Genomic DNA, 23,225 nt, shown 5'->3' with positions numbered 1-23,225 from the left:
GAATGTCATACAAAACCATGAAGGAATATTTCAGAAAATGGTATGGGAAAGTCCCTTTTGATATCAACACTCGACTAAAATTAAATGGTATTTTGAAAACTTGTTACTAAGGCATGTTGCCTTATAATCAGGGTAAAAACTTGCATGAAACCGGCCATTATTGTATGCCTTTAAAAACCTTTCAATGAAGCTTTGTTTCTGGGTTTGTAATTCTTTTAGATTTATAAATGTCATGAAGGTTTGAATATTAACTTAAAATAAAACTTAAACAAAGACAAAATCTGAAAGATAATGCCACGAACGAAATGTAGGTTTGCAATGTTTCTCTTCCGCAACTGTATTTTCATATTTGTACCAAACAGCCAAATGCATATATGAAAAAAATAATACATGAAATGCACAAAATTAAATATGACTATTGTTAAGCATAGACCATACAGAGAAAGACACGAATAATAGCTAACAAAAGGTACCATGTATGACAGTTGCTATCCATTCGTTTGATGTGTTTGTGCTTTTGTTTTTTGAATTTTCCTCGGAGTTCAATAATTTTGTGGGTTTACTTTTTTACTAGATACACTTTTTAATTCCTGGCAGTTGAAACATTCTTAACTTGTTATTAATACATTCAGAGTTACTAATCCCCATTACTAATAATCACCAGGTTTGCTTAAGATTTGAATCCTTTGTATATCAGCATCACACGGATGCACACACGACAATTAACTAACAATATTATGTGTTATGACTAAATATGTAATATCTATTTCCAAAGGGATTCTGGTCTTTTTTTTATTAATGTGTGTCTGCTTTGTATCGCTCTAGTGAAATAGTCCCTTTTCAACGGATGTGAAACACTTCAATCTTATGTTGTGCTGCAACACAACCAGCGTTTCCCCTGGGTCAATTATTTGATTTTTTTCGCCACCTCTTTCGCCAACATAATACATGTTTCGCCACTTTTTTACATTTTTTTGCCAAGTAACCCAAATCTATGTTTCTTTTAAAATCCCCCCCTCAATAAGATGAGTTTGCCTAATTGCTGTCTATGATTATTCTCTCAAACTTGTATTAGAGTCAACATTGTAATGACTCGACAAATACTAAACATTAAACTGAAAAAAAGACCTTTATAGGGCTTGATAATATTTTGAACAACTTTAAAAGAAGGGGACCACGTTCTTTTAAAATAAAGAAGATACATGTCCTGGAATATAGAAAAAATCCTCGATACCTAAAAGATGTACAGTTCTATGGGAAAGTTTCTTTTAAAATAAAAACATGTGCCCTTTTGTACTAAGACGTGGTTTTTACAACAAAACATGTTTTTCTCACTTGAAAATGATCCCTAAAGGTGTAGTCATTACATTGAAGGGTTACTATCATTCGAGGGGTAGTTCCCAACCTGTTGTCTAGATTCCCCCATAACACGACGGGTTAGACCATGGTAAACATGTAAAACTATGCTTGGAACACGTGTGTCACTGAATAGACTTTTAAGTAACCACTCAAATTAATTATCGATATCAACGTTAAATAATTAAGTTTTATATCGGAGACCTTTCTTGCTTTTGTACATTTTTCGTCATAACAACAGTTTTCTTTTCTGGACTATCATTTAAAGAAGGACAGGAGTCGTCAAAATTTTGCGTCGCCAATTGGTTAATAAATCCTTTATGTGACATATGACGGGCGCCATTTAACCATATCATTTTGTCATATAATACAATCAACACCTTTATTAATTAGTCCTTTGATGTCGATAGCTATACAATGCAATCAGCTGATTATTGATTTTCTGTCAAAATCTTAACGAGTTTAAGGTGAATTCCGAGTATTGTCTGATCAGGTAAAGTCCGAAAACCCGAAAAAAGTAAATAAACAAGATGGTTGAAAATAAATCGTTATATATATTTCTTTCGCCAAATTCTTTCGCCAATGACGAATTTTGGTCGCCACGATTATTATTTTTTCGCAAATTGCGAAAATGACGACCGCCAGCGGAAACTTTGAACACAACTATACAAGGTTAAAGGTAGAATTAAGCGTTAACGAACATATTCACCGCGCCAAAATTATGTATGTCCTACAGCTGGGTTCTGTATATCATTGTTTTTCGTTGGTTCATGTCTGTCATATTAATTTTTCGTAACTTGTTTTGTTATGAAATAGGTTGTTAGTTGTCCCGGTCATTTATAGCCGACAATACGTTATATGTTTTTCACATTGTTGAAAACCTATGGTTTCTTATCTTCTGTGTCTTCTGTACTATAATTTGTCTGTTTGTCTTTTTGATTTTAGCCATGGCGTTGTCATTGTATTTTCTATCTATGAGTTTGACTCTCCTTCTGGTATATTTCTTCCCTCTTTTATTATTACGTACATCCACAGCATTTTAATTTTGACGGATCGTTGTCTTATTGGCAATCGTCTGATTTGTATCATAGATAACAGAGTAGAAAGCTGTTATTTTCTCGTTTTTAAGTTTAAGAGTGGTTAAAACTTGTCAATATTTCTAAAGGAACTACCTACTTCACAACTATTCCAATAAACAAAATTAAAAGCATGCATTTATATATATAGGTGGCCGTGATGAAGATAATAAATCTTATTAAAACAGACAGTGCGTTTGTAGAGTAGATCCATGTGTTCGTGGATAGGTTTTTGTGTCCTGTTAAATTGTTCCTTTTAAAAGTTTTGGATTCTCATAAATTCCATGTATAACTTTTGGACTAGTAATTTATTCTTACATACTTTTTATTTTTTAACCCTGTCTGCGCTCATTGCCTGATTTTTTAACCCTGTCTGCGCTCATTGCCTATGTAAAATTTAAAATTGTTTATAATCCAGGTACTTTTGATAACTATTGTATGCACATTGAACGACAAATTTATGTGACGTATATAATTTTTCTGACGTCAGACACTCAAATCAATCCATGTGTTCGTAGATCGTAGATGTTGTTGTGTCCTGTTAAATTGTTATACGATGATGACTGATGTTCCCATATTTTGACTATTTTATTGATTGTGACTGTTTATTTAACGCATCATGTAAATGTAACGGAATTTGATGAGACTGTTATTAAAGTGAGAGGGTTAGCGCTATAGAACCAGGTTTAATCCACCATTTTCTACATTTGAAAATGCCTGTACCAAGTCAGGAATATGACAGTTCTTGTCCATTCGTTTTTGATGCGTTTTGTTTTTTGATTTTGCCATGTGATTATGGACTTTCCAAATTGATTTTCCTCTGAGTTCAGTATTTTTGTGATTTTACTTTTTTTTTGTACATGTGTTTGGCCATGCATGTGATTTTTTAACTACTTTTTACTATAGTACATATTGCTTAATGGTGCTTGTTAAAATGATATAAACATACTTTGAAGACATTTGAGGCACTTAACAGTCTGGTTGATTGGTTCTGATATTTTCAATCGAATGACATAATTCGAATTATCCAGAAATCAAACAGTCGGGGGTAACTTGCTCATCATTATTATACTTCAAAAACAAATTGAGAGGGGACACTCAGCTCTGGATCAGCAGCCATTTGTATCTTTGATTAAAATACACAACACATTATGATGTATGTACCGTATAGTAAGTTTGGTATCCTTTTGGTACATATATAAGCTATAATGGATACAATGTAAACTGTCTGTGCATAATCCAACAAGTTTCCAAAAAATATTCTTACTAAAAATTTGTCCAGTTCTTTATGGATAATGAATGCTAGGTCCCGCATTGCACCAATAGGTATGATAAAGTGTCTTTCTATTTTTACATCATTTTTGATCATGGATCCGTTTTTTTATTTATTTATATTATAATGTATAGAAATTAATCAGTCTCTTTATCAGTCCATTGTGTTAATTGATTAACATTTTCGTCATCGTCTTTGTCTTTATTTTCCACTTTATGGTCGTCATTATGTTAGTATTTGACATTGAAAGTTGTTCATGTTATTCAAAATACTAAATAAACATTGTTTTTGTTTATGCTTGGTATATTGGGCCTCCTCCTCTAGATGTGTCAGTTCTTCATGAACATGTTTCGGAACATTTTACTGTGAAAAAAGCAGAACATAAACTTGCAGACTACAGTTTACATATATTGGCATTTATCAGAAATTGAATAGAAAATAAGCTGACAATATATTGTATTCCCTTGTTCTTAATTAACGCCATATTGTACAGAACCGATCATTTATAAAATGAAAAAAAATAAGAAAATTTAAACGTTTATCTAGATTACGAACCCCACATATGCTTTTAAGTTACAGTAAATGAATATCCTTCGGTGTAATATGACTGTTACATATCATTAGATGTTATATACACGTGACAGTAGGTTAGAAAATCGAGGCCATTGTGTATGTACAAATATGTCTACAACTATGCTGCAATATATTTGAAGTCATGTTCGGTATTTCTAAAATGATAACATTTGAACGATTTAATTATGCCAACCATGGTACAGGTAAATCATGTAAAATATACCTGTTGTATTATTCACCTGGTGCTAAGTTTAAAACATATCTCTATCAGATTAGACATTAAAACATTGTTGTATCGTCATTCAATTGTTTAACCCGTTCTTTATTTCATTGATTGAACTATCATTTACCTTTAAGAAACAATTATGTTACCTTTCGCAGACCAAGGTTTCTTAAGAATAAACGTCCTCTTTCTTAAAAATATTGGACAGCTAAAGGTAGACTAACTGATTCTTACAGGTAACGGATAGTTCAATCACTAAAACAAAACAAAAACACTATTAATTACCCCAATTGTTTTCAAAAAACAAGTATACAACCAAAGAACAAAAGACAAATATTTTGTTTATCAAAGTCACCTAACAATACAATATCACTCATCAAAACGGTATCTTGAGGTAAAAAAATATGCTTCAAAGTAAAGTAAAGGCAACAGTAGTATACCGCTGTTCAAAACTCATAAATCCATGGACAAAAAACAAAATCGGGGTAACAAACTAAAACTGAGGGAAACGCATTAAATATAAGAGAAGAACAACGACACAACATTAAAATGTAACACACACAGAAACGGACTAAGCATTAGACAAAATCCTATCCGAATAACAAATATACATGCGCGTAGCTACGTTTACGTCAAAACGCCCGGGCGTACACTTGATTTTTGGTTAAAAAAAATATTTTAATCTCAATAATTCAAAAAGATCTGATTTAAAGCACACCCGTCTTGTAAATCTCTCTTCAAAATCTTGTAACTGCGAACAAAAGGTGACGAAATTTACTTTTCAATCAGATGGTACCGTATTATATTTTGTTTTTACTTTCTGTCAGTCAAATTCTTAATCTTCTTGGAATTCTTTTGACTTTCCTTTTGTTTAAAGCAATAAATAATCAGCTGAGATTCGATGAATGCTTTCAATTTTATCCAAACCTGTGATATCTATTGTATGTCGCGAAATCAAGAAATAGCGATCCCAGATTTTGTAGATGGCGTCAACATTAAGGTTCAGTATGTGGTCAACCTTTTTTTAAAACATCATGAAGTGTATCCAGAAAATAATGATGAATTCATATTTTTTATTTTCCCCCTATTCTAATGATAAAAAGAATTTATCGGTAATTCGTATATTTTCCCTTTGATTTTACTGCCGTATATTTTCGAGTATCAACGTTCTGGCTGTCAGTGGCGTAGCTAGACTATTTTTAAGTGTACGCCCTAACCTCGGATAGTTGGTTGAAAGCCCCAATCGGATCCAGATTATAAAACCTACCAGTAGTGGGTTCGAGATGGGAGGGCTCATTTCAGTCATTACAAATTAGTCAATAGCAAGTTGAACATAGTCTATTGGTCAGGGAACACAGTTATCGTCCTTTGGAAATAGACCATAGTGTAAACAATGTGTTACCTGGTCACTTGACAATCTTTTTATACTACTTTCAAATTTATTTCTTCATGTTAAGAGTCTAAATAACAAGAAGGGGGATGACATTACACTGTAAAACAAATTGTATCATGTATTTTAAAGTAAAGTAGTGATTTAGTCCTGCTAAAAAAAGGTTAAATATTAACATTTCAGAAGCTGTCAAAAGATTTCAACCATATTTTTACTCAGAGCCGACAAAGTTTATTATGATATGGGATATAATTTGTCCATAAATAGTACTACACACTGTAAAAAAATATTGCGAAAGCGCACAAGGGCAGGTTTTTTTTTTTAATTTTCGTTTATTATCTAAAAGAAATACACTACGACATACATGTAACTGTGTTCTCGGAACAGATAATAAGGTGCGTTATGAAAATTCGTAAAGAGTTCCGATTAACCGGGTTTTTTGGGACTGGGATTACCGCTTCATTTTAGTCCGCTTAAGGTGGTATGGGTGTCTTTCGCCATCTTGGATTGTAAAAAACAGAGAATCTAAGGTCCATATTTTCTATCAAATAAGCAAAATTTGATGCAAGAATGCAGATATTTCATGTGTTTTTACATTTAAAAGATCCAATTTATAAGAATATAACTTATAAATATAAATATGTGTACAAGTGTAGATTATTTTTGGTTGTTTTTAAATATTTTGAAATTGTCATTTTAACGGGAGGTAACTCTAAAACAGTGCATTTTCTGTTGGATTGTTCATGGAATTTTCCTACTTTGTATTTTAGCCGGAAAAAACGCACGGTGACCCTATCTTTTCTTTTGATATTATCAAAGCATTGTTTGAAAGCTATATTTTCCTAATTTATTTTACAATTCTATCATTTCGTTTAGTTTCTATTCACAAAATGGTGTCTTTTCCTGTATAATCTATACAAAATGTGTCATTTTGTCACGACCCGTAGCTTGAAAAAATGCACGGTGACCTATCATTTTTATTATATTTTTCAACATGTATCAATAGATACTACATTTTGGCAAAGTATGAACACATTCTATCATTTTTATTTTAGACTCCCATACCACCTTAAGAGTCCATTACAGGATTTTAAATGAAAAAGTATTTTTTTTCAGAATTATTTTTTTTTATCTTGAATATTAACTGTCAATATTTTGCTTAAGACATTTATCACAAACTTGCTTCTGCCAGATTTAAAAAAAGTCGATAAAGTTTTGAAAAAAAAATTGAAGTGTAACAAACTTTAACCACATAATGTAAAATTGAGAAAGGAAATGGTGAACATGTCAAAGCGACAATCACCCGACCATAGAGCAGACAACAGCCGAAGGCAACCAATGGGTCTTCAATGTAGCGAGAATTCCCGCACCAGTAGGTGTCCTTCAGCTGGCCCCTAAAAATATGCATAATAGTACAGTGATAATGGACGTCAATGTATCTACTTGTTAACTGCAAAAAGAAATATAGAATAATAGGTAGTTTCGTTTTTGATACTGACTATATCATATGGAATATCTCGACTTGCCCTAACTGGCTCGTCTAGATATTCCACATGATATTATATCATGTGGAATATCTAGACGAGCCAGTTAGGGCAAGTCGAGATATTCCATATGATATAGTCAGTATCAAAAACGAAACTACCTATTATTCTGTTTCTTTAATTCTATGGAGATTTATCCCTTTCCGAACCTATTGTAAACACAAATTTAATTAACGTGTGGTTGATGGTGATCGCAATAGAGCATTTGATGATTTTAATGGTCATGACTCTTTTAGCTTACTGTCTGAATCAAAATATGCTAACAGGTGTAAATGAAATTGACAACTTCGTGTAATGTTTAAGGCACTCGAAGCGGATTTTCGATTAACAAAAAAAGAAAATGTATTTTTTATTCATTAGAGAAACAGATGCTTACATAGTTGCTCATGGATTATCGGATTTATCCAATTTCGATAGTTAAATTATAAATTTTAAAGTCCTCGCCCAGGCGGCTCGGCCTTTAAAATTGATAATTTAAACGTGGCGAAATCAGACTAACACGGAATCCTTTAATATCTTTTATTCAAATAACTAACAGTTATTTACAGTATGTACAGTTTGTAAAAGTTAATAAAAACCACATTGGAATAATCCATCTTTTTCTTTCTAGTTCAACTGATATTACTTCTTTACTTCTATCATGTCTATTACAACTATTTCAACAATGATCATTATCAATAAAAACCCTTATCTTATATACTAAAATCATCAGAACATTCTTAATCTAGAACAAACTATAATTAACTAGAGAAATGATAATTAATCTATTTTTAGTAACAGGGTAAATTCCGGAAATTGCCAAAGCTTTCTTGAATATAAATATACACAAGTACTTTCACTATCCATCTAGAATATTCTAGTATGATTCATTTACTATAATTAAAATAACAATGTTATTTTATATACACAATGTCAAAATAAAAGTCCAATGTCTTTATAATTGCGTACTTTCGCAACAGATTGGTTAAATTCGATAATCCACTGGTATCAATGTAAGAATCTATATTTATCGTAGTCTCACAATGTATTGCCTAATATGTTCAGTGATACAGCCAGAACGTTGATACTCGAAAATATACGGCAGTAAAATCAAAGGGAAAATATACGAATTACCGATAAATTCTTTTTATCATTAGAATAGGGGGAAAATAAAAAATATGAATTCATCATTATTTTCTGGATACACTTCATGATGTTTTAAAAAAAGGTTGACCACATACTGAACCTTAATGTTGACGCCATCTACAAAATCTGGGATCGCTATTTCTTGATTTCGCGACATACAATAGATATCACAGGTTTGGATAAAATTGAAAGCATTCATCGAATCTCAGCTGATTATTTATTGCTTTAAACAAAAGGAAAGTCAAAAGAATTCCAAGAAGATTAAGAATTTGACTGACAGAAAGTAAAAACAAAATATAATACGGTACCATCTGATTGAAAAGTAAATTTCGTCACCTTTTGTTCGCAGTTACAAGATTTTGAAGAGAGATTTACAAGACGGGTGTGCTTTAAATCAGATCTTTTTGAATTATTGAGATTAAAATATTTTTTTTAACCAAAAATCAAGTGTACGCCCGGGCGTTTTGACGTAAACGTAGCTACGCGCATGGCTGTATCACTGAACATATTAGGCAATACATTGTGAGACTACGATAAATATAGATTCTTACATTGATACCAGTGGATTATCGAATTTAACCAATCTGTTGCGAAAGTACGCAATTATAAAGACATTGGACTTTTATTTTGACATTGTGTATATAAAATAACATTGTTATTTTAATTATAGTAAATGAATCATACTAGAATATTCTAGATGGATAGTGAAAGTACTTGTGTATATTTATATTCAAGAAAGCTTTGGCAATTTCCGGAATTTACCCTGTTACTAAAAATAGATTAATTATCATTTCTCTAGTTAATTATAGTTTGTTCTAGATTAAGAATGTTCTGATGATTTTAGTATATAAGATAAGGGTTTTTATTGATAATGATCATTGTTGAAATAGTTGTAATAGACATGATAGAAGTAAAGAAGTAATATCAGTTGAACTAGAAAGAAAAAGATGGATTATTCCAATGTGGTTTTTATTAACTTTTACAAACTGTACATACTGTAAATAACTGTTAGTTATTTGAATAAAAGATATTAAAGGATTCCGTGTTAGTCTGATTTCGCCACGTTTAAATTATCAATTTTAAAGGCCGAGCCGCCTGGGCGAGGACTTTAAAATTTATAATTTAACTATCGAAATTGGATAAATCCGATAATCCATGAGCAACTATGTAAGCATCTGTTTCTCTAATGAATAAAAAATACATTTTCTTTTTTTGTTAATCGAAAATCCGCTTCGAGTGCCTTAAACATTACACGAAGTTGTCAATTTCATTTACACCTGTTAGCATATTTTGATTCAGACAGTAAGCTAAAAGAGTCATGACCATTAAAATCATCAAATGCTCTATTGCGATCACCATCAACCACACGTTAATTAAATTTGTGTTTACAATAGGTTCGGAAAGGGATAAATCTCCATAGAATTAAAGAAACAGAATAATAGGTAGTTTCGTTTTTGATACTGACTATATCATATGGAATATCTCGACTTGCCCTAACTGGCTCGTCTAGATATTCCACATGATATAATATCATGTGGAATATCTAGACGAGCCAGTTAGGGCAAGTCGAGATATTCCATATGATATAGTCAGTATCAAAAACGAAACTACCTATTATTCTATATTTCTTTTTGCAGTTAACAAGTAGATACATTGACGTCCATTATCACTGTACTATTATGCATATTTTTAGGGGCCAGCTGAAGGACACCTACTGGTGCGGGAATTCTCGCTACATTGAAGACCCATTGGTTGCCTTCGGCTGTTGTCTGCTCTATGGTCGGGTGATTGTCGCTTTGACATGTTCACCATTTCCTTTCTCAATTTTACATTATGTGGTTAAAGTTTGTTACACTTCAATTTTTTTTTCAAAACTTTATCGACTTTTTTTAAATCTGGCAGAAGCAAGTTTGTGATAAATGTCTTAAGCAAAATATTGACAGTTAATATTCAAGATAAAAAAAAATAATTCTGAAAAAAAATACTTTTTCATTTAAAATCCTGTAATGGACTCTTAAGGTGGTATGGGAGTCTAAAATAAAAATGATAGAATGTGTTCATACTTTGCCAAAATGTAGTATCTATTGATACATGTTGAAAAATATAATAAAAATGATAGGTCACCGTGCATTTTTTCAAGCTACGGGTCGTGACAAAATGACACATTTTGTATAGATTATACAGGAAAAGACACCATTTTGTGAATAGAAACTAAACGAAATGATAGAATTGTAAAATAAATTAGGAAAATATAGCTTTCAAACAATGCTTTGATAATATCAAAAGAAAAGATAGGGTCACCGTGCGTTTTTTCCGGCTAAAATACAAAGTAGGAAAATTCCATGAACAATCCAACAGAAAATGCACTGTTTTAGAGTTACCTCCCGTTAAAATGACAATTTCAAAATATTTAAAAACAACCAAAAATAATCTACACTTGTACACATATTTATATTTATAAGTTATATTCTTATAAATTGGATCTTTTAAATGTAAAAACACATGAAATATCTGCATTCTTGCATCAAATTTTGCTTATTTGATAGAAAATATGGACCTTAGATTCTCTGTTTTTTACAATCCAAGATGGCGAAAGACACCCATACCACCTTAAGCGGACTAAAATGAAGCGGTAATCCCAGTCCCAAAAAACCCGGTTAATCGGAACTCTTTACGAATTTTCATAACGCACCTTATTATCTGTTCCGAGAACACAGTTACATGTATGTCGTAGTGTATTTCTTTTAGATAATAAACGAAAATTAAAAAAAAAAACCTGCCCTTGTGCGCTTTCGCAATATTTTTTTACAGTGTGTAGTACTATTTATGGACAAATTATATCCCATATCATAATAAACTTTGTCGGCTCTGAGTAAAAATATGGTTGAAATCTTTTGACAGCTTCTGAAATGTTAATATTTAACCTTTTTTTAGCAGGACTAAATCACTACTTTACTTTAAAATACATGATACAATTTGTTTTACAGTGTAATGTCATCCCCCTTCTTGTTATTTAGACTCTTAACATGAAGAAATAAATTTGAAAGTAGTATAAAAAGATTGTCAAGTGACCAGGTAACACATTGTTTACACTATGGTCTATTTCCAAAGGACGATAACTGTGTTCCCTGACCAATAGACTATGTTCAACTTGCTATTGACTAATTTGTAATGACTGAAATGAGCCCTCCCATCTCGAACCCACTACTGGTAGGTTTTATAATCTGGATCCGATTGGGGCTTTCAACCAACTATCCGAGGTTAGGGCGTACACTTAAAAATAGTCTAGCTACGCCACTGATATATCAGACCAGACATGTGAACAGGTCTGCTCGACCAGACCAGACCAGACCTGTGCACAGGTCTGCTTGACAAGATCAAACATGTGGACAGGTCTGCTTAACCGGACCAGACCATATCAGACCTGTGGACAAGTTTGCTATTATTTAACTGAACAAATCCTGTCAGTCTTGGGGACAGGTCTGCTTTTTAATCGGTCTCTTGGATAATCTTTACCACGTTGATACATACAAAAAAAGCAGTCCTGTGTAAAAGTTAACTATGCATTATGTTAACTTTATCTTTGAAAAGCAGACCAGACTTGGGTTTAAGTTAACTTTATTTCAAGTTAACTTTATTTCAAGTTAACTTTACTTTACTTGTGGCAAAGTTAACTTCGTACAAAGTTAACTTCAATGTTGGCCATTGACCTGTCCTAAAGTTAACCTTTCGGGCAATCAGTAAACAGTCCTAGGATCAAGTCTGCTTTTCAAGTTAACACAAATTCTGTCCATGGACTGGTTACAGCAGTCATAAAACCGGTCAAAGGTTAACTTTAACCAGTCATAAAGTCTTCTGCTTATGAAGTTAACTAGCTGTACAGTTAAGGACCGCACCTATCTGTACCATGTTAAACTAATTTATAACCGGAGACCACAACATTATCAATAACATTTCCTTGCGGAATGTGTTATCCAAAGGTCTGTAATATCTTGAGCCTAAATCCACCAATGAAAAAATACAACTTCAAAATACTGATGGATTCAGTCGGAGATTAAGCAAGGCAATGGGCTGAACGGAAGAAAGAAGACGTAGCTACTATTTCCGAATGAATTAAGGCTGTAAGGTCGTTGATAAAAAATCAGAATTAAGAAAGTAAATGGGTATATCAATACCCAGCCTTTATCAATCTTTAAAAACACAATTGATGCAAAACAATTGTCCTACCTCCATGAAAAATATGTTTTTGTCCCTGCAGATTAAGTCCCAAAGAACCTCGTTTTGGTGAGTATATCTCAATGCATAAAATGCTGGGTAAATGAATGAGGTATTGACAATGCATTTGGAAACTTAGCATATACCCTCACGACACTTACTAAAAAGGAAATACTGGATAATCATACATGTGTAGGTCTGCCCTATGTTTCTTTGAAATTTCAACAAAAAATGAAGAACTTCCATCACTATATTGGATACCTTGACTACATGTGTCAGACCACCAATTAAAAATCCCTATCTGTTCAACCAAATTTTGCAATTTTCACAGCTTTTAATTATTTTACCTTAAGTTTAACGTCATAGAAACCAGGTATATCCTGAGTTGAACATGCATCACCTTTCTACATGCCAATTTTCAATCCGTGTTTAAAATCTTTTAAGAAAGTATTGCCTTTAAGAAAATAACTATTCCAAAAATGACCCCTGGTTTCCTTAAAATCTTAAATTAGTATACTATGTAGCAAATTAATTCTGAATTGTTCATGCACACTCATTGACAAGTAAATTTTGGCTCAAAATCGTCTATACAAATTTCTCGTTCACCAAAAGTTTCATTTTTGCAAATTTGTTGGTAAGTTTAAGTAAAAAATGACATCAAAAGTACTACCATGTGTCAAAGTACGGTTACTTTTATATACGTTCTAAATAAAGGGAGTAATTGGTGGTCTGACACCTACACAAGTGTCCTTACGACCAACTGGCTAGTGCTTCACGAAACCCGTTTTTAAATTATTAACATCAGTTTATTAGCAATCAAAGCTGGACTTGAAAGTTATTGTTAAATTGTATATGCTATGGGTGGCGTGAATCATATGTAGGTACTGAAAAAAATCGAAAGATATTTTAGAGTACATGCAATCTAAGACTTGCCCATCTTGCAATAGTTTTAAAACATTTGACTTTTCTACACCTTACATAAGTATTGCCCATTCCAAACTAAAAGAACGAATTGAAAGAGTTGGAATTACATTAAACAAAATAGCGAACGTAGATGCAAGTATCTTATCTTGGGGAGGAATTCAACATTGTAAAGAATCACTCTGATTCAAACAAACAATTATCTGAAACTGACTGATAATGAATACAACAGTTACAATTATACCGGCCTCATATCTTGATTTACATCTAGAAATTGACAATAAGGATCGGTTGCAAACAAAACTTTACGACAAAATAGATGATTTAAGCTTCCCAATTGTGATCTTTCCATTTCGATGCAGAAACATTCCAGTAGCGCCTGCATAAGGAGTATATCTCTTAATTACTAATTCCGGGCTTTTTATACCTATATGATATCCTTGAAAGATTATTGATAAGGTTGCTACTCACAAGAACACTTTTAAACCAAAAGATCTTAATGGAGAAGTTGAAATATTCCCTTAGTAGATTTTACAGACGCTATCGCCAGTTGATATCGGATAGGTTCCTTATGTCATGATAGGTTCCTTATGTCATAACTCCAATCCACTTCCTTTTCGCCACGAATGTGACCTACCGAAAAAATACTATCTACCGGGTTTGCAATAAAATAAGCAACACGACGGGTAATACATGGGAGCATGATCTGCTTACTCTTTCGGAGCACCTGAGATCACCCCCAATGTTAGGTAAGGTTCGTGTTGCTTTGTCTTTAGTTTCTGAGTTGTGTCTTGTGTACTACTATTTGTCTGTTTGTCTTTTTATTCTATTGCCCTGGCGTTGTCCGTTTATTTTCGATCTATGAATGTGACTGTCCCTCTGGTATCTTTCGACCCTCTTTCACAAAGAGATAAATGACTTCTCAAATGTGCTACTACAAAGTATTTGATTTTGTTCTTTATTTAATCCCTGTTGATCAATATATCCAATATCAAATCAAATGCAGTACATGTTGGGTTTTTTCTGTCGTGAAAACAACTCGAACTGTTGTAGCTGCAGGTAAAAAAGAGATAGTTAGCGGACTATTAAATAAACTCTATTTTTGTTAAAGTGTGATCACATGAGTTCCTCTTACAGTTACCCTGTACGAAAGCTTAGAATAAAATATTTAAATTAAAGCAACATAAGTGCTTATACAGGGACATTACTTGTCTTTACTTAATAGATATATTCAAACAGTTATCATCAACATGATCAATGTGTGAAAATACCATGATAACTTAATATCAGATATGGAGAATATACTCGTTGCAAACATACACATGCAAATGATTTTAACTAAACCATAGTTATTCACTTCAATATTTGATGTTTTCTATCTTCAAGGAAGGAAACACTGCGTTACATATAGCTGCCGAAAAAGATGACCAGGCGAAAGCTACTCTTTTGTTAGAAAAGGATTGTGATCCAAACATACGAAATAGGAACGTAAGTAAAAGTACAAGTACATAATTTTTATGTGTTTTCTTAAATATACGTTTCTGTTATTAATTTTTAGATATACTAAGTAAAACAGGTAGTGTAACATCTACTTGGATTATTCATATATTGTGTTGACATAGTGTGTGATCCATATAAGCTGCAGATCTACCTAACAATAACAGAACGAATCTCATATATCATTCTAACATTTAAGATAGTTACAAGTTGCACAATGTATTGGTTGAAATAATAAATTCAAAATGATACGACGTCAAATTGGACCTCCTCCTGATAGAGTTATGAAATGCGTTGACGGCGTATGAAACTTATCAGTCACCATTATTCTTAAAGAAAAAAAAAACTGTAAAATTGGAAGTATGTGTTTGTATAAATAAGACTTTTCGGAACCTTTTACCAGAGATTTATTCTAAAAATATTGGTATGATTTAGATCAATTTTGCATAGTCTTTCTCAACTGTATCAATATTGCTGTTTTCTTTTCAAACAAATATGTCTCTTTTTCTTTGCATTACATTTTTATTTGTTTTTCGTTTTTAAACAGTCAATACATTAGAGTAAAACACATAATTGAAGACTAATATGATGAAGGCTCTACCTTAGATGCCAGCTATAATTACCAATCCAATAATTAAAAAAGTGAATAATTCTATGTCCCTACATATATTTTTGTTTAAAATTGAAAAAAGGCTGATATTTTTAAGTGACACTATACTATGAATCTGTAATTGAATTTCTGCAAATCAAGTCGTACCTCAATTCAAATATCAAGGAAGTACCCACAAAATAAGCATACAGATTGTATAAAATTTGAAAGCTTTTTTGAAGTTGGAAACTTTTCAGATGGCTCATTTAGAAAAACTTATCTATTTTTCAAGCCAGTCCAATTTAATATCCTAAAACAAGTGAGATAAATGATGATTTTGCAACAAACCAACACCACAGGCCGAGTAATTGTGGAGGGGTCTGTTGACAGTCCTAGGGCCCATTGGTATTGTAGTCTCGTCGGGATTAAACTGTACCTTAGATTTTCTACCTGCAAAGACCTAAGGATGCCAGGTAATGCCCTCATTATAATCTGTAGTTGATTTGTAAAATACAAGTTCTAAGGCATATTGCATTTATTGAAATATAAATATACACAAATGCTGATATCATAAATTTTGATAATTGCAAATTTTTGTGTTACACTTACAATTTATCTGTTTTTACTGCTAAGCTTATAATAAAATATACACACACAAACACAGACGACTGTAACCAAATGTAAAGGTAGGGATAGTCCCTGGTGGTTACCCCACTCCGACTGTTGAAAACATGTAACGGTTGAGATCGTTACCCCTTAACCATTAATATTATTGTATGGGACAATAAAACAAATCAAATGAAATATAGGGGGAGTCACACCCACCCCATTGTTTGAGAACTTGTAAACGGTTGAGATCCTTACCCCTAAACATTACATAGTATTCTTGAATGGGATAATAAAACAAATCAAATGAAATGTAGTGGAAATCCACAGGGTAACACCCTATTCCCTTCTGTTTGAGAACTTATAAACGGTTGAGATCCCACTCCTAAACCATATATATTTTTGTATTGGACAATAAAACAAACCAGATGAAATATATTGAGAGTCCATCTGGGTTATTGCACCCCATTCTGTTTAAGAATTTGAAAACAGTTAAATTATCCATCCCGAAACAAATATATTCTTGTATTGCACAATAATATTATAAAAGGGGTAGTCCTTAAGGTTCGCCACATTCCTTCCTGCTAGGAAACTTGTAGACGGTCAAGATCGCCATCCCTAAACCAACACATTATTGTATGGGATAATAAAACAAATCAAATGAAATATAGAAGTCCACAGGGGTCAGCCCCATCTCTATTTTTGAAAACTTGTAAATGGTCAAGATCCACAACCCAAAACATATATATATTCTTGTCAGAGACAATAAAACAAATCTAATGAAATAAAAGAGTCCCCTAAGAATCACCCCACCCCACCCTTTTACTTAGAACTTGTAAACGGTCCAGATCCCCACTCCTAAACCGTATTTATTCCTGTTCATCATTTCAAGACGATTTGTATGAAATAAACAGGATTAAGTTAACCATAGGAGTCACGTATGCATATTACTCTAATAGACCAAACCAATTTGAACTGGACTTGCCCAATATCAGGCGACCAGGGGAGTTATAATGGGAGCTTTGTTTGGGAGACTTCATAACAGCCCCTTCTTACAATTATTTCTTGTATAAGGTAAACAAAAATAAAAGTGCGGAAAAAACGTTAACCACACACACTACCAAATTAAGTCTGAGTTTGTTCAATATATAACAATTTCAAGTAGAAAATTAACTGCTTAATCAGTACAATTTACTAAAAACAAATATGAAAATCAATAAAAAAAATACAACAGGTCCTTTAGGATGGGCACAAACATATTTACTTTTCTGAATTGGAATTGCTTTTTAAAAAACCCATCTAAAACAGGTCAAATCAAAGTACTAAACATCGGATGACCTCAAGTTGTTGTAGATGGTCCGACAAGCACTTGTCTGAAGGAAAAAAAATAAATCTGTATACCTGAAAGTGAGGTTAATGTACAAATATAATATTTTTCTGGGACAAGTTCATGCATGGATGATAATTTAATGACAGGGAATTCAACCTCAACGTAATGACTATTATATTTTAGTGATGCAAATCATTATACTTCTAGTTTATTGTTATATATTAAATTAATACTTGTATATTACAGTTTCATTTCTTTATAATTTTTATGCATGTGTATATCATTCTATTCAACTATATTAGTAATAGTGTAGTGCAGGTGCATGGTGGTCACTCTTCTGTATTGTAATCATTTTCTCTCTGCATTGAAGACCCAATTGTGGCCGTCGGCTGGTATCTGCTCTGTGGTCCAGTTTGTGTCTCTTTGACATACATTTATTTCCCATTTCCATTCTCAATTTTATTACAAAAAGTACTCACCAGTTGAAATATACATATAAGTGATGTTACCATCATGACCATGGCAGATTAGTTTGGAATTGCTTTTTTAAAATAACATCTAAAACAGGTCAAATCAAAGTAGTAAACATCGGATGACCTCAAGTTGTTGTGGATAGTCCGACAAGCACTTGTCTGAGGTAAAAACAAATTTGTATACCTAAAAGTAAGGTTAATGTACACATATAATATTTTTCCGGGACAAGTTCATGCATGGACCATAATTTAATGACAGGCAATTCAACCTCAACTTAATGATTATTATATTGTAGTGATTCAAATAAGTATAATTTCATTCTTAATTGTATAACAAAAAGTACTTACCGGTTGAAATATACATATAAGTGATGTTACAATTACAGATCAGTTTCATTCTACAATTAAAAAAAATAAAATTAGAAATTGCATGGTTAACTATAACACATATTAACTATAACACATATTAACTTATCTAAATCGGAATTGCTTTTTTAAAATAGCATCTAAAGCAAGCCAAATCAAAGTACTAAACATCGAATGACCTCATATTCAGGGAATTCAACCTCAACGTAATGACTATTATATTGTAGTGATTTTCTAAAAGATTGGATTTGAGTAGGCATTCATATTTTCACTCAAAACATGTTTGATCGTCCATGCAGAATTATCTTGTTTGAGATTGCAAACCTTCTTGAGATATTTTTCTGCATACGTGTGCTTGTTTTTATTTATTTTTTACTTATATGTATATACATACAAAAAAATATTTCAATATAAATAATTTATCTTCTAAAAAGAGTAGCGATGAGTATTCATTGAAACAAATTTAAAACAAGCGATAAGGAATGTTAGTTTGCACTTGATGTTGTGTACATATTAATCATGTTTATAGATCGGTTTAAAATTCACAACCAAAGTTATATTATGGAAATCTAGGCGATAGCAAATTAAACAGGTATTAAAATAAAGACTTTTTTTAACTTGTTTCAAATTTAAGATGATATATATGATATCTGTTCTTTAAAAAAGTTGTAATATGAAGGTTATTATTTACTGAAGGTCAATGTACATTTAGTTTTTGTATTGAGAACTTAATGTTGACTTGACATGTCCTTAATGTCATTTATAATGGATTGGCATAAGGCAAAATACCATGTATATGCCAATACAATATAAGGGTAAATTCCATCATACAAATCCTTGTAAATAAGTTTTGAATTGTTTTTTAGGGTTGTATCTGTCCCCCTTCTCTTCATATGCATTTTTATTATGTCCTTATCCCATCTTGTAGTCCTAGTACTATTCATTTTACTTATTGAGGAAATAAAAGAATTTACAATCAAAACATCTTCTTCAAGGTTTTTTTGTTCGTCATCTATGTGGGCTTGACTAAATGAAGATAAAAAGGCAGAAAAACGTTCATTTTTTTTCAAATAGAGAAACTGGGGGAGTAGTGGCAAATTTTAAAATAACAGTGTATTCTTAAAATTCTATTACAGTTTTTGTAAGTTTAGTCTGCTAATTTTTAACTTTTTCTGATCTTGTTTTATAATCGTATTTCAAAGTGTAACCTCCAGATGGAATATTGGTTTTAGTGGTAAGATTACATATTCCCCCAGCAATCATCACAACTATATTTGAGTCTTCTTCTACTGGAAGGACTTTTATTTTATCTATTAAATTATAACAAATTTCAGAAATAGTTTTCCCAGGATAAATCTATACATGTCTACTCCAGGTTGCAGGAAATGGGTCGTACTGTTCAACATACTCCTGCAAATACTTCCCCCGTGAGTCTGTTCCAGTAAGGATAAAAATTAAAGAATTTTAACCACTAATAAAGTTTTGTAAGTGAGAGTATAATAACCTTTCCTTCATTAATAAAAACTCATATTAAGGAAGAGTTAAAACATTTTGATAGGGTTGAAACAGACGCATAAAATATACAGGCCACTGCGGTACCCAAATATTTATATTACATCCAAATAATGTGGCAGCAAACTGGATTCACTGGATGTAGCCCACATTTTTCCAAAATAACATGCCTTGCGAATGAAGACAAACTTTACGACAAAAGAGATGATTTCAGCTTTCCAATTGTGAACTTTCCATTTCTAAGTAGCAACATTCCAGCAGCACCTGCATACGGGGTATATATCTCTCAATTGATACGATATTCCCGTGCTTGCATTTCCTATCATGATTTTCTTGATAGAGGGTTACTGCTCACAAGGAAGCTATTAAATCAAGAGTTCCAGATGGTGAAGTTGAAATCATCCCTTCGTAAATTTTACGGACGCCATCACGAGTTGGTTGATCGTTATGGAATAACTATTTCACAAATGATATCGGATATGTTCCTGACGTCGTAACTACAATCCCCTTCCCTTTCATTAATTTGACCTACCGAATTAGACTATTTACCGGATTTGTAATCACATAAGCAACACGACGGGTGCCGCATGTGGAGCAGGATCTGCTTACCCTTCCGGAGCACCTGAGATCACCCCTAGTTTTTGGTGGGGTTCGTGTTGTTTATTCTTTAGTTTTCTATGTTGTGTCATGTTTACTATTGTTTTTCTGTTTGTCTTTTTCATTTTTAGCGTTTGTTTTAGATTTATGAGTTTGACTGTCCCTTTGGTATCTTTCGTTCCTCTTGTATATACTTATCAAGAGTCATGGTTTTATCATGGGTTATTATAATTCTATCTTCCCATAAAATCCCATTTTGGACAATATGGGAGCATACAATTAACCTATCTGAATCACTCAGACTCAAGTCTTCATTTATAATTAAACTTAAAGATTGAAAAAACAGTTTCAATCTCCTGGGACCGTAGAAAATAAAAATGTGTCATTAGTAATGACAAGATTGTTTGAGGGCAAAGTAGGTTCAGAATTAGCAGAATTTATTTTGTTTGAATCAGAAAGCTTCTCAGCCTTTTGTGAATTAAAGTAGTCATGGTCAACCAGAGCACCGGATTTAACTACCTCTGCGTATGATCTACGATTATTGCTTTTAGAGGGTTTTTCTGTGTTTTTATGGCTGGACGGAACTTTAGAACTATACATATGAACATTCATTATGATTTGTGGTTTGTAAATGCAATACCTGTTATTATTTAGAAATTATACAGCCGCTGCCAGTGACACGGGCGAGATGACGCAGACGATCAACATCACGAGAGATAGGTTAAAGGTTACGTGTTCGTCCAAACTTCGGTTATTTCCAAGGGACAATCAAATTTAAATAAACTACAAGTTACAACATTTCAAAATTCTTTGTTTGTTTTTAACAAATACAAATTTATGTCGTATTTAACATCGAATTTGTTACGTTCTGTCTTTTTTTTTCAAGATCGCGATTAATCGAGAATTTTGGCAGCCATTAAAAAAAAATCATACGAGATTGAACGAGATTGACGAAACTTTTCAAATGGGTGGTGTAGAAAGAGTTATCGTTCTTTGTCCCCAAACGATGCTTCTACCATAAGTGCCTGCATAGCTGGCATATAAGAGAATGACAGAACCTACAAAAACACTGACTGTAATGAAATGTAATAAAACAGTTTATCTTGATGTGTATAAACATATGGCGAAAATTGCAAATTGAGAGGGGAACATCAATGTCGAGATCATCGAATCTTCGCTCATGTGTTAATCAGGGTATAAAAAAGTTTTATTTCCAGATACTACCGAGATGGTAAGATTGTCAATGACAAAACATCACGTTAAAAAAAAGGATTTAGGTCACCTCTAATATGTTTGTTTGTCTTGATTTTACTTTTCACCGTTCAGCCATCAACGCTAAGCAAAGGACATTGCAAAACAAATCACCCACAGAGGTCACCGAATTTTAAACATGTAAAATAATTCAATCGGGTTAGTTAGTGTAAAAAATAAACACAAAAACAGAAACAATAAATATCGAGCAACGAAAAAAGTGAAATAACAATAATACCTCTCCAGGGACAATTGAAAAAAGTAACCTTTCTGTTACGGTCAGAAATCACCTTTCAGTTGTAGCCAACAAAAAACAAAAATCAACTGTAAAGTTAAACAAAATTCATTTTTATTTTTACCCAAATTTTGTCATTTTATTATCCAGAATTTTTCTCATCAGTTGTGCAGGAGTCAAACAGAATATTGTGTCCAAAAAACCTTCTATGATATTGTTAACGCAAATAAAATAAAAAATAATGACTGTCCCTCCGGTATCTTTCGTCCCTCTTTTGCTCTAGTGTTTATATATACTGTGGAGGACCAATTTTCGTGGATTGAACGAAATTTAAACTTTCGTGGACATTTATTTTCGTGGTTCTGCTAAAGTCTGCATACAAGCGCATGGAAATTTGTAATTTGGCTGAACATTTAAATTCGTGGTTCACCTGTACCCACTAAATCCATGCAAATTCGTATCCAGCGAAAAAAAAATGAATTCGTAGTATATAGTTGTCACGAAAATATCTGAAAAACTGTAGAACGAAAACTTCTTGAAAACTGTAGAAGTTTAAATTACTATTTGAGGATTATGACAATTTCAGAAATAGTAAGTAATTCAAAAAAAAAATTATAATCATTCCATCAGTATCTACGATTGTTCCAGTGATTTCTAAACTGCACAATTATACCATAAGTTTGTAAACAATTATAAATTGTATGTTAACAAATTAACCATGTTATATAGCCACACAAAACAAGTTAGTCCAAGATAAACAAACATGATAATTTCAATATCATAACATATCAAATAGAAAAATCAAAAGCACAAAACGTTTGAATGAAAACCCACTTTTATTTTCATTCGGGGTAAACGACTATCATTATAAAGATAGCAGTGGATTATACAAGCCTAACCTATCACTTGTATTACAGCCGCATACAATTCCATTGTATTGACCAAAATATGTAAGCAAAGCAAACGGACTTACGAAGCTTATATGTCAACAATTAAGATACAAAAGTCATTGCGTTTTAATCAAAGAAAAAATGTCATTATGGCACATTACAGGCAAATCAAATCATTCGTTA

General features: G+C 32.4%; 1 protein-coding gene across 1 annotated transcript in view; it reads left to right on the top strand.

The window, feature by feature from the left end:
* Positions 1–21,153, top strand: part of LOC134694551 (ankyrin repeat domain-containing protein 6-like) — a 43,141-nt gene extending 21,988 nt beyond the window's left edge. The window contains exons 9-10 of the mRNA XM_063555564.1: positions 15,083–15,184; positions 21,013–21,153. Of these exons, the coding sequence (XP_063411634.1) occupies positions 15,083–15,184; positions 21,013–21,153 (243 nt within the window). The remainder of the gene's footprint in view (positions 1–15,082; positions 15,185–21,012) is intronic.
* Positions 21,154–23,225: the final 2,072 nt, after the last annotated feature.

Source organism: Mytilus trossulus, chromosome 13, assembly GCF_036588685.1.
Source record: "Mytilus trossulus isolate FHL-02 chromosome 13, PNRI_Mtr1.1.1.hap1, whole genome shotgun sequence".
In the NCBI taxonomy this organism is placed as follows: domain Eukaryota; kingdom Metazoa; phylum Mollusca; class Bivalvia; order Mytilida; family Mytilidae; genus Mytilus; species Mytilus trossulus.
This window is presented reverse-complemented; position numbering and strand designations above follow the sequence as displayed.